The following is a 12,286-nucleotide window of genomic DNA, read 5'->3' on the forward strand; positions in this document are numbered from 1 at the left end:
GGTCTTCCAGAATGGATTACGTTCGAAAACTAAGGTACCACTGTACCAGCTAAAATAAATATTTGAAGAATAAGGATTCGATTGTTTGCCTTTTGATGGCAGCACAGAATTTTATTTGGTTTGCTCATTTTGTATTTTATTTGCATATATTTAGTTAAATGATTTGTATCTGAGTGATAAAACTTCAAAAGAGTTTTAGGTTTTATTCAACTATGTTTTACTTGAAATATACCCATTGAAATGAATAAAACAATAAAACATTTTTGAAAAAGAAACTAGGCAGTGTGGGTGGGTGGGTGGTCTGGATCTTTGCTCACCACAGCCATCCTGATCTGAATCTCCACTCCCCCCACTCCAAAATAAAGAGAGTCCCATTGTGTGAATGACACAATGTCTAGTTTGGTCCTGCGCATATGAAGTTGTCATAATTGTCTCTGTTGCCATGGGGGACTAGAAAATCGTATTTTAAAATAGAATAACATTTTAAAATAGAGTAACGTTGTGTGCTTGTGATTAGAATATAGGAATATAAGAATAGAGAAAACATACAAATGCTTTTTTCTTTTCTTTTTTACATTTACTCTGTGTATGTGCGTGTGTCTATATTTTCTTTAAAAAATTAACTCCAGTTCCATAAGGAATCCATGCTACCAATCAACCTTGGAAGACTTCAGGCGGCCAGCAGACCTTATTGGCCATGAAGTGATTCTGGGCTTCTTCCTTCTTCTCCTCCTGGTTTGGTTCTTAAACCGTGAGTTTGAAGTGAGCTACCGTCTGCATTACCATGGAGACGTGGAAGCCGACCTTCACCGCACCAAGATCCAGAGCATGAGGGACCAGGCGGACTGGCTGCTGCGGAATATCATTCCATACCACGTGGCGGAGCAGCTGAAAGTCTCACAGAGCTACTCCAAAAATCATGACAGTGGTGGCGTGATCTTTGCCAGCATCGTGAACTTCAGTGAGTTCTACGAGGAGAACTACGAAGGAGGCAAGGAGTGCTACCGAGTCCTGAACGAGCTGATTGGGGACTTTGACGAGCTGCTGAGCAAGCCTGACTACAGCAACATCGAGAAGATCAAAACCATCGGGGCCACGTATATGGCCGCCTCTGGCCTGAACACGTCCCAGTGCCAAGACAGCAACAGCCCGCACGGCCACTTGCAAACCCTCTTCGAATTTGCCAAAGAAATGATGCGAGTGGTTGATGACTTTAACAACAACATGCTGTGGTTCAATTTCAAACTACGGATTGGCTTCAACCACGGCCCCTTGACTGCCGGGGTCATTGGCACCACCAAGCTCCTCTATGACATTTGGGGTGACACTGTGAACATCGCCAGCAGGATGGACACGACCGGAGTGGAGTGTCGCATCCAGGTGAGTGAAGAGAGCTACCGCATCCTGAACAAAATGGGGTATGACTTTGATTACAGGGGGACGGTGAATGTGAAGGGCAAAGGGCAGATGAAGACCTTCCTGTACCCCAAGTGCATGGACAACGGCATCGTCCCCCACCACCAGTTATCTATATCTCCAGACATCCGTGTTCAAGTGGATGGCAGCATTGGGCGGTCTCCGACGGACGAGATCACCAACCTGGTGCCTTCTGTACAGAATTTGGACAAGACGCCCCACGTCTCGGACCATAATTTGGAGCTCAAGGGCGGGCTCCCCTCTTTCAAGAATCTCCCAAAAGAGACAGGGAAGCCAGAGGATGGGCGTAGGTTTGGTAAGTCTGTTGAGAAAAACGACTGCAAAGAAGCAGGTCCCGGTGAGACCAGTGAGCTGACTAAGCTGAATAACTCGCGGAGCTTATGATGCGCTGGAGTGGTCTACTCTGTCTACAAGAGCGCAGGTCTCTCGGCGGGCTGTGTACTCCTGGAGGAGGGGGCAGGAGAGGGAGTGGCTGGACGGCTCTGTCATCTGACTTTGGCAACGGGATCCGAGGGGGTCACTGGTGGGCCAGGGCTTTTGTGCCTCTCTCACCCCCCAGGTCCCCTTGGAACAGTCTTTCAGCTGAGATGAGACATCAAGTGCCTTCAGATAGACTCTGCTGGACTCCTTGTCTAGGAACAGAGGCACAAAGTTGACCATATGTTCGATGGATAAGCCGTGGTTATATCATTTTTATTGTTTCTCACTGGCACTACTATTTTGTTTTTGTTTTGCCTATTATGTTAAGCCTTTTGTATGTAAACACAGACAAATGCATGTTTACCTGACTGACACAAGCAGCCTCTAAGGGAAGATGACGTGAGGCGAGAGAGGAGTTGCCCAAGTTGCCCCCTGGGCAGCTGGAGGAGGAGCAGCAGGGAGCTTGCCTTGGCAGTCCAGCACTTACCGGAAGTGATCTGTGGGCTGCTCTGTTTGCCATAATCAGACTCAAGTGCCCTTGTGTGTTCTGGGACGTGTGGCCTCTTGCCATTCACCCCACAGGCCTCTGCCGTGTGGGGATTGGCGCTGGCTGCACAGTGCTCCAGCGGCAGAAGCGTGCCAGTCTCAGCCTCGGGTGTTTCGCTTCTGACCTCTGACTTCTGAGCATTTGGATGAAACGGTTTTCTCTAAATCTGGTCAGGCCTAAGAGAAAGATAATAAATGATAGGGGATTTTCTCCCTTCCTTTTTATTCCTCCCTTCCCCCTTAATTCTGTATTTGTGGGGACAGTAGGGATTGTAAGCAGTGGTGCCAATTGTAAGCCAGGTGCCCATTAAGCGTGTCTGCGTTCTCAGTCCAGCCTTTCTTTAGGCACAGTTGGTGCCAACAGCACTCAAGCTGTCAGACGTGGCTGACTTAGCAGGGTTGGGGCACATATTTTGCCCTTATTGTGTATGCCCTTTGTGGGAGTTGGAATGAGAAGTCTGTTCAGAGCTGAAAAGCACAAGAGTAGGGAGATCATAAGCCTTCGGCGCTTTATTGTGTGGATTCAGTCAGAATGAATTCCCTTTGACAATCTTTTTTTTTTTTTTTTTTTTTGCATTTTCACTCCTGTTGTATTACTGAATAAAGAGTCAAACGTGTTTGACTCTTAATGCAGCCAAATTTTGTGATTCACCTAAAGGTGATGTAGCAAAGCATAAATCTGCCCCGCAAATACACATGCAGAATAAAGTAGGGGCTGTTCTACGTTTTTGCAAGTTTAGAACACGTGAAAAGGGTTAAAGTACTTTAGGGTTAGGAAGTTTGTTTTTTCATAGAATACTTCCTCTTGCACTTTCTTATCCTGCAACCTAAATTGGTCCAGTAAAAAGCTAGCATCTCCTGTGTTCTGACCTTTGGAGTGAAATGGACAACTATGACCATTCTCATCAGCTGGTCACTTCTGTTATTTTGTTGACATGTTAATCTTCTTTAAAACTAAAGCTAGTCTCTCTCTCTTTTGGCTCAGTTGTTAAGAGCATCCCTGGAATTTATGATCATAAAGGGGCTTTTGCTTGATAGCACATAGAATACCTTTTCTGTGGGCCACTCTCTCTTCTGTATGTCTCACATTCCGACACCCATACTGAGCAGCACTGTAATACGTGCATCTTTCGATAAAAGCCTTTGGGGCTGAACCAACACAGGGGTAGTGAATTTCCAGTGCAGGCTGGGTCTAGGAGGACAATGCTGCACGGTTCTCAATATGTAGTTAAAAACAATCTTATTTTCTTCAGCCCCAAGTACTGTACAGTACTAGCCTCCACTGTGGCTGCAATCCCAAGCACATTTACTAGGTAGTAACTCCAGCGTATGCAGTGGACTTAATTGTGAATAAAATGTCTAGGAGGAGGCTGTTCCCTGAGTTGGGCTTTCCAGAAGATTAGTATCATTTTGTAAACTTCTCTTGCCTCAGTCAAATCAAAGAAACTTTCGAAGGTAATCGCCAGGATTCTAGCTTCTGGTTTCTCGACTGAACTGCTGTTTTCCCCACTGCTGAGCTGATTTAGTCCCAAGGTGTTTCCAGGCCATCTGCAGCATACAGAACAGAGCTGGGGTTCAACAAGAGCTAAAAGTCAGAAGAGGGAAGTTTAAGGACACTGATAATAGCCAGCAAGGATGGTGGCTTGTGGCGGATCTGGCCCTGTGAGAATGAGAGGCTTTGGGGCCAACTGTCTTAATGTGTGACCTGCTTCTCTCAGTTGTGAGAATTGTTGGAAACTTGCAGATTTCTAGCCACAAGGAATTTGGCTATTTCCTTTTGTAAAAAGACTTCAATTACCCCGGCTTGGGGGAATGTTCCTAAGACCAGCTCTTTGCAGTGTAAAAAATGCTCAAATGGTTGAAGTATTTCATTTCTTTAATTTGTGTAGGTGCTTCAGGCCCTTGGCAAATGTTTCTTGCTCTCTGCCAGGCAGGTGATGTCTTTAGTCATAGGCCAGGGGTTGGCTTGCTCTTTCTCTGGCCAGGCACATGAAAGGTATGTTCAGCTTGAATTTTAAAGGCTCTGATTGGTGTCTGCTTCATCCTGGAGGCTGAAATAGCAGCATCTCAGCTGCTCTTTGTGTGAATTCATGGGCTGCTCTCAACAACAGGGTTTCCTGCAGTGGGTCGTTGCCTGCAAAGCACCTTGCATATCGTTGCTTTTTCACATACCTCCCCAAAAGCATTTTATTTGCCAGGCAAAATACTTACACAGAGGTAGTAGGGAGCTCTTCTGCCGCCTGCCTGTGGAACGGTCCCCGAAGGCTTGTTGCCTGTACTTTAGGCCTTGGTGGGTGCAGGGTGGGGAACCTGAAGGAGCCCTCCAGATGTTGCAAGGCTCCACTTCCCAGCACCCCTGCGCATCGGCCAGGCTCGTTGCTGGGGCGGATGGGAATCCCAGCAGCAGCTGGAGGGCCACCGGTTCGTCACACCATGCCTAAAATTATAGCAATAAAACTGGAGCGCTACGTTGGTAGCAATAATGCAAGATGATTTACCTAGCGGTAAATACACACGCCTGGTGAGGGAGCAAGCAGTGGCATGCAAAGGAGGCAGTTGTTCCTTTGAAGATCGGGCTGGACATGAGCCAGGGATGTCATTTTGGGTTTTTTCAGCAGAAGCCTTATTTCCAGGGCTCTGGAACTAATGATGCTAACTGACCTGGCACTGAAAGGCTCCCACCACAAACAGATATTTTAGCTAGAGTTGGGCTGGGAAGTCGGGTGGCAGAAGGAAATATCGGAGGGCGAAGGCAGGGGGAGGCGAGGTCTGCAGAAGCCTAGGTCTTCTGCTGCCAACTCCTTGGCAACAAAGTTTTGGGATGCACGAGGAAGTGCCCCAAAGAGAGCAAGTTCTGTTCTCCTGCCGTGCTCCAAGGTCTCTGGAAGCAGTAAATGAGGCTTTTTATTCAACCGCACTCATTGAGGCCTGCTTCAGTCCTACAGAAATCAATGAGACAAAGCACCTTTTAAGGACTAAATAACTACTTAATTATTTAGAACTTACTTTCCCTCATACGCTGACTATGTATAAATAGAAACAATGCACTTGGCTTCTTCTCCAAAGGCTCTTTTAACTTGTCACTGGAGGCTTGTTGCCATTTGGCTTCCTAGCAGAGCTACACGATGAGATGAGTGGCTTCCCTTTTTCTTCCACAGGAGCTGGAGGGGTATCTGAGGGCTGGGTGTGCAAGGTGGAGGAAAATGCGCCTGCGTGACCTTGGCCGCTCTTGGGGACCCCACCCTCTCCTTGCCCCTCCTGTGAGCTGAAAGGCAGGGGCCACCAGCCCCTCCTCCTCCATCTCCCCCACATAGAGGCAGCATTCTGGGCACTTATTCCCACTCAGGTCCAGTTGGTAGGAGGAGGAGCTGTTGGTGTCCTGCTGAGAGTGTCCCACAGAGCTCTTTACTGCCTCTTCTCCGTTCTCTCCTCCCCCCATCCTCTCCTCATGCCTGTACCTGCAATATGCCCCGTCCCCCCACTTACCTGGGGAGACGCATCACAAAGCAGAAAGCATTTCTTCTAGGCACTTCCTGGGTCTCTGAGGCATTAGCTTCTCCTCTTAGAAACGAGCCTAAGGCTAGTGTATCTCGTGTTTAAATACTGGTTGGTTTATGCACCGCAACTGCACTCCTGCCTTCCTCTCTCTGACTTTAGCTGTTCTCCCGCCTGGCCAGGCCAGCCTCCTGCTTCTGCAGTAGCCATAGCCAAACATGACTTCCTGGGAGTATTGCAGCAATGTAAACCAAGGGCTCCAAAGCATCCCTTTGGGGCAGCAGCTTTAAGGTTGTTGCCTCAACGTCACGAGGACAAACAGAAGTAATAAAAAGCCCAAAGCCTTAACGAGATGGGGGAGGGGAACTCCACCTAAACAAGCAGAGTGGCAGGCCTGTGGCGTTGTCTCCGCGGGATGCCTCCCTCTGCCTCTGTCCAGGGTGCCCGTTCCTTGAGGTGCTGAAGGCTTTGGTCCCCTTCTAGGGCCACGGAGGCTGCATGCTCCCCTCTTCCCACCCTCCGGTTGCTGCCATGGAGAGGGAGCCTGGCTCTTCACTTCTCAGGACCTGATGATTTAAAGCCAACTCCTTATTTTGATGGCAATACCCTTCAGAAACTCTTAACTGGCTTGGGCTTTGCATACTTGCAAAGAGCCGCTGGAAAGTAGGACAGGGCAAGTCCTGGGCCTGGGTCAGGTGTGACTGAGCAGGAAATGCTGGAAGCCACCTCTGACTCTCTCTTCCTGGCTGGCGCAAAGCAACCCTTTTGTTTCATGAGCCCTTGGTGGGGAGGCTGGAGAGAGAGGCCTCCTTTGGGGCCTGGCTCTCCTGGTGGAGAACGAGAGTCCTCTGCAAACCATCCAAGACGGTTCAAACTGGTGTTCTTCACCAACAGTTTCTACAGGGTTGTTTTAGACATGTACGGTTGTATTTTAATGTGTATTTATATTTTTATTTGGTTTTGAGATAATGCTGTTACTGGCCCTGAGGCTTTGTGTTGAATAAACTACTAGTTACTGGGGTGGGGTGGGGGGGAGAAGGGTGCCAGCCTTTAGGCAGCCTATGCAACACTATTTCAGTATTTGATATGCACAAACGAGCCTCCCCTATTTTTCATCATTTTAGCCTGGTTTGCTGAGAAACTTGGGAGAGGCAAAAGATGAAAGCAACTTGAAAATCCTTTCATTTTGTGAAAAAACACACACCACAGTATTGTCCTTCAGGTGCCTATCAGCTCCTGGTCTGCCTTGAAGAAGGGCTTTCCTGGAATATTGCCTCCATGCAGTATTGGTGTCAATGGGGAAATGCCCCAAATTCTGTACTTGCGGGCACAGGTGTGAGCAGAAAACCATTCAGCTTTCTCCTCCTTTTCTGCGTCCACTACTCTGGTTGACACTGTCTTGCCCTCCCTGCAGAAAGGAAGAGCAGGCCCCTCCCCACACCAGGCGGGGGGGGGGGGAGGAGGAGGCAGTGGCTTCACAGAGTTTTGCTTGCTGGGAGTGCCAAAGGCCGTCCTTCACTACAGTAGCTTAACTGTAAATAGCCTGCATATGTCTGGCTCTAAAGACACACACACAAAAGTATGTGTGAAATACTATATGTATATAGAAGGTAAATATACACATTCACTTTGACTTGTTACTGCAGATCTGTAATCAATTGTATATTAAACGGTTTTCCTGTACTGGAGATTCCTTTGCGCCATCTTAAATTTGGTAGATCTGGAGAAGCGATTCTCGCGATTCACATGCCACTTTGTGGAAACGCTCGTTCTTCCGAGGGATAAGTGGGCTGGATTTACTTGCATGTGTTTCCCAAGAGCTTGTGATCACTTGGCACTGCCCTCGCAACAGACTCATAGGATGGTATGTATCTGTCAACTCAAGGTAGCAAAGTGGCTTGGGAGCAAGTCATATATATGATGGAGAAGTTGGAATGATAATTTTTCAGTCAGTTGCCCTAACCTTGCCTGCTCTGCTTGGGCACTGTGAATGTATCTTGTAGCCAATTTCAGCTTCTGAAGGTGTTCCCCTTAGAACTGCACAATGCTGCTACTTGTGTAAATGCAGGCACACTTTTCACAGTAACACAAACGTGGCCTTTTCCACCAGTTGCTAGGAAATACATGTCATTTCAAAGAGGAGCTGTTCTGGACAGTTCTATTCCATTTTTCTTTTCTGGGGAGGGTGGTGATGTCATCATTCAAGATTGTTAAATCTTCTAGTTTCAACCCTTTGCCTGCACTGCTCAGCTGTTACAAACTTCTGAAAGCTAAAGGGTACCCAGGAAAGAACAGGATGCTAAAAGGCTATGCCCACCTTGCCCCAAATACCTTCCGAGCAATTTTTCTTTAGATACTTTGGCAGCAGAAGATCAGATATGGGTCAGGAAGAAATGAGATCAGAAATGGCTCTGAAAGTTGCACATCTTTCTAAAGAGGACTTTGAACCCTTCTATGACCTTCTAAAACAATTGCAGAAAGATTTAGCTAGCAGTGGAAAAAGGAATGCAGCCTTCAAAGTTTTTAGAGATGAAATAAAAATGGAATTGAAAGACTTGCCTACGAAATTTACTGAACTGCCTGCTTCAGCTAATGAAGCTTTGGTTTTAGGAATATGCCACAAATCCACCATTAAAAGACTCACTAAAAGTGCATCAGACTTGCAACTTCATATGGAGTCCTGGGAGGATAGGAGTAGAATGGATAATTTATGACTGAAAGGAGCTCCGGAAAACGGGTATGAAAGCCCTTTTCGTTAACTTTTAAGCGTGAATGCAAACTGCATACAAAGAATGCATGAGGCTTTGGCAACGCCCCCCCCCCCCAAGACAGCAACCCTGTGATAAAATAGCAACAATTTTTATTATTTCAGGGCAGTTCACAGGATAAAATTGCAATATAAAAACACAAAATACATAAAGTAAAACCAAAACCAACCCAATAACACCCCCCCAACACATTTTTTTTTATTTTTTTTTATATAAATATTTATTGAGATTTTTTTAAATACAAAATGCAAAAATGATAAACAATATAACATGTATCATAACACATTTTTCAAAACTTCTTTGGACTCCCTCACGTCTCCCACTCCCACTTACATCATTGTAAATTTTTTCCAGCAATTTATCATCTTATTTATATTCTTAAATCTTGTTCAATTAATTTAATCTAATCTCCAAAAGTTTTATGTTTTCCTCAGTCTCACTTATCGTCAAATTCAAATCTAATTCAATGGTAGGCAATTATTTATGATCTAGCATCCTTCTTAGCATTCGACCAAATTACAATACTTTTGTAAATAAATCTTGAATTTCTTCCAGTCTTCTTCAACCCTCTCTTCTCCCAGGTCTCGAATTCTACCAGTCATCTCGGCCAGTTGCATATAGTCCATCAGCTGCATCTGCCACTCTTCCAGTGTGGGTAGATCTTGAGTTTTCCAGCTCTTAGCGATAAATATCCTTGCTGCCGTTGTTGCATACATAAAAAATGTTCGGTCCTTCTTTAACACCTTCTGGCCGACAATGCCCAGAAGGAAGGCCTCTGGTTTCTTAGTGAAGGTATATTTAAATACCTTTTTCAACTCATTATATATCATTTCCCAGAAGGCCTTCACTCTAGGGCAAGTCCACCAGAGGTGAAAGAATGTTCCTTCATGTTCTTTACATTTCCAACATTTATTATCAGACAAATGGTATATTTTGGCAAGTTTAACTGGGGTCATGTACCATCTATATATCATTTTCATTACATTTTCCTTCAAAGCATTACCCAACACATTTTAAAAGGGCAAAGGCTTGGTTAAAGAGGAACGTTTTTGTCTGGTGCCTAAAGGTGTATAATGAAAGCGCCAGGAGAACGTTCCTGGGGAGAGCATTCCACAAGCGGGGAACCACCGCAGAGAAGGCCCCGCTCTCGTGTTGCTCCCCTCCAGACTTCATATGGAGGAGGCACATGAAGAAAATGGCACATTCCTCCTTCAAAGAAGCAATTGAGAAAGTAGCAAGAGAAGGAACGGAATTTAACATGGAAGGGAAGAAAGTCCACTACAAAAAAGAAACCTCAAAAAATACTACCCTACATGCTGCTGGAGTGAAATACAGATGGGGCTTCTTCCCATTTAAACTTATTTTGCAGATAGCAATACTGACAGGGCTCAACTAAAGGAAAAGTGTTGTATATGCGATATAAGACTGTGACACCAGATGGCGATGTGGAGTCCCGTCTTTCCCTGCCTGATTTCCCTGTATGAGTTTACAAGGCATTTAACTGAATCGCTTCTTTGACATCTCTAGATCCAGCCATCGTCACCACTCTGGCTGAAGCCAAACTAGCATTGGGAACAATTGGGAGTTCCAATACACAGAACAGGTGGAGGAGAGAAACAGACAAGATGGATGGCAAGGGAGGTCAAAGAGAAATAAGAAACCCAAGAGTTTCTTAAAGAAATTAGAAACATCATTCTTCTGCAAACTGACTGGTTTGACTTCTAACTTTTATAACTATATCTCATATATTACGCTAAGTGAAGAAAATGGCAAGGAGGGAGTGAAGGAAAGCTGAAACTGGCATTTCTTTTATCTTTGCAAGAGAAAATTCAATACCTTTAACATATTGAACTGTTTGAAGTTGGGGCAGGGGGTGTGAGCTGTCTCGCCCCCTGTTCATATGCCATGCCTGTGGACTCTTAAATGTGATGCCCTGTTGCACAGGTGTATTAAATTCCATATAAATTAAAACGGTGAAATCTCCGAAATAGAACCAACTCTCTTTGGTAGCACCAATAATGCTGGAAGATGCAACTAAAGTAATTAAGAAACTTAAACCATACAAGGGACCTTGAATCTCTTGAAAGGGTAGGTTGGATTGGTTAAAATTATATATATATATATATATATATATATATATATATATATATATGTTTCAAACCCTATCTATTTCAACAAATACTCTAAGGATATGGCCAAAAAAATGAATGTAAGCTTGAGTCATCACAGCAAGAGACCTGGTCTGTGCCTACCGTATTTTTTGCCCTATAGGACACACTTTTCCCCCTCCAAAAATGAAGGGGAAATGTGTGCGCGTCCTATGGGGTGAATGCAGGCTTTTGCTGAAGCCTGGAGAGCGAGGGGGGTCGGTGTGCACTGACCCCTCTTGCTCTCCAGGCTTCAGGAAGCTAGCCATGGGAGAGTTGCGCGAAGTCGCGCAGCTCTCCCACGGCTAGCGGAGAGCTTGCCTGCACCCAGAAGTTTGGGGCGCGCTGAGCTCAGCACGCCCCAGGCTTTGGGCTTCACGCAGCTCTACCCTAGCTGTGGGAGAGCTGCGTGACTTCGCACAGCTCTCCCACGGCTTGCGGATAGCAGCCTGTTCTGGGGTCGAGGGAAGCTCGGGCTTCCCCTGCCCCAGCCCTGTACCTGGGGGGGAAATAATTTTTTTTTTCTTTATTCCCCCCCCCCAAAAAAAAAAACCTAGGTGCGTCCTATGGGCCAGTGCGTCCTATGGGGCGAAAAATACGGTAACTATTATATCAGCCTTCTCAGAGAAGGGTAAATGGGTCTACCATACCATAATGTGGCCTGTATACAGAATGCCATTAGTATGATATTCAGTGTAAAAGAGAAGATTTGGATGCAACTGAAATTAGATGAACCTGTGCAACACAGAATATCAGGCATCCCATTTTTGAATAACAACAAAACTTTTGTAATGACAAAGCCATTTGCAAAAGCAGAATTCGAGATCTGGTGATCCTGGATTTAAAAATCAGCACCACCTCTACGTATTTCCTTTGCATTGCACCCCTCCTTTGACACGTCTGATCGAAAACTGATGCATATGAAATGGAAAGAAAAATGCTTGTGCAGATTGATTCACTTTTATAAAAATGATGTTTTTCTCCCGGCAAATTATGGAAAGAATTGAGGGTTGTAATGTGAATTGGCTATCAGGTGATACGTATTATCTCAAGTCCAACAGCTGAATCTCAAGCAATTAGACCTTTCACGCAATTTGAAAAACTGATTCTGAATATCACTGAACACCCCCACTCAAAAAATAATATTGGTTTTATGCAAAATACTCACTGACCTGGCCATTGAACAATGCTTGACTAGTAAGCAAAATTGGGGAAAGGACCTGGGCGTGGAAATTGTTCCATATGTCATAGATATGTGCATAGCTGTCAACCTTCCTTTTTTTTGCGGGAAATCCCGTTATTCCAGCGCTGCTATCCCGGATTGTTAGATATCCCGTAGACTGTCCCTGGGACAGGTGAGGCTGCTGATCCCTTATTTTCAAATCTGAAAGTTGACAGCTATGGATATGTGAATTGGTGCCACCATTTGGGGGACCTGCATTGGCAGAAATAAGCAAAATTACAAACCAGGAT

At 45.4% G+C, this 12,286-nt stretch overlaps 1 protein-coding gene across 2 annotated transcripts in view; it reads left to right on the forward strand.

The window, feature by feature from the left end:
* Window positions 1-7,581, forward strand: part of ADCY9 (adenylate cyclase 9) — a 29,065-nt gene extending 21,484 nt beyond the window's left edge. For both annotated transcript variants that reach the window (XM_079953672.1, XM_079953671.1), the window contains exon 12: window positions 630-7,581. In XM_079953672.1, the coding sequence (XP_079809798.1) occupies window positions 630-1,821 (1,192 nt within the window). In that variant the 3' untranslated portion in view covers window positions 1,822-7,581. The remainder of the gene's footprint in view (window positions 1-629) is intronic.
* The last annotated feature ends 4,705 nt before the right edge of the window (window positions 7,582-12,286 follow it).

This window comes from Podarcis cretensis, assembly GCF_951804945.1.
Source record: "Podarcis cretensis genome assembly, chromosome: 14".
Lineage (NCBI taxonomy): Eukaryota > Metazoa > Chordata > Lepidosauria > Squamata > Lacertidae > Podarcis > Podarcis cretensis.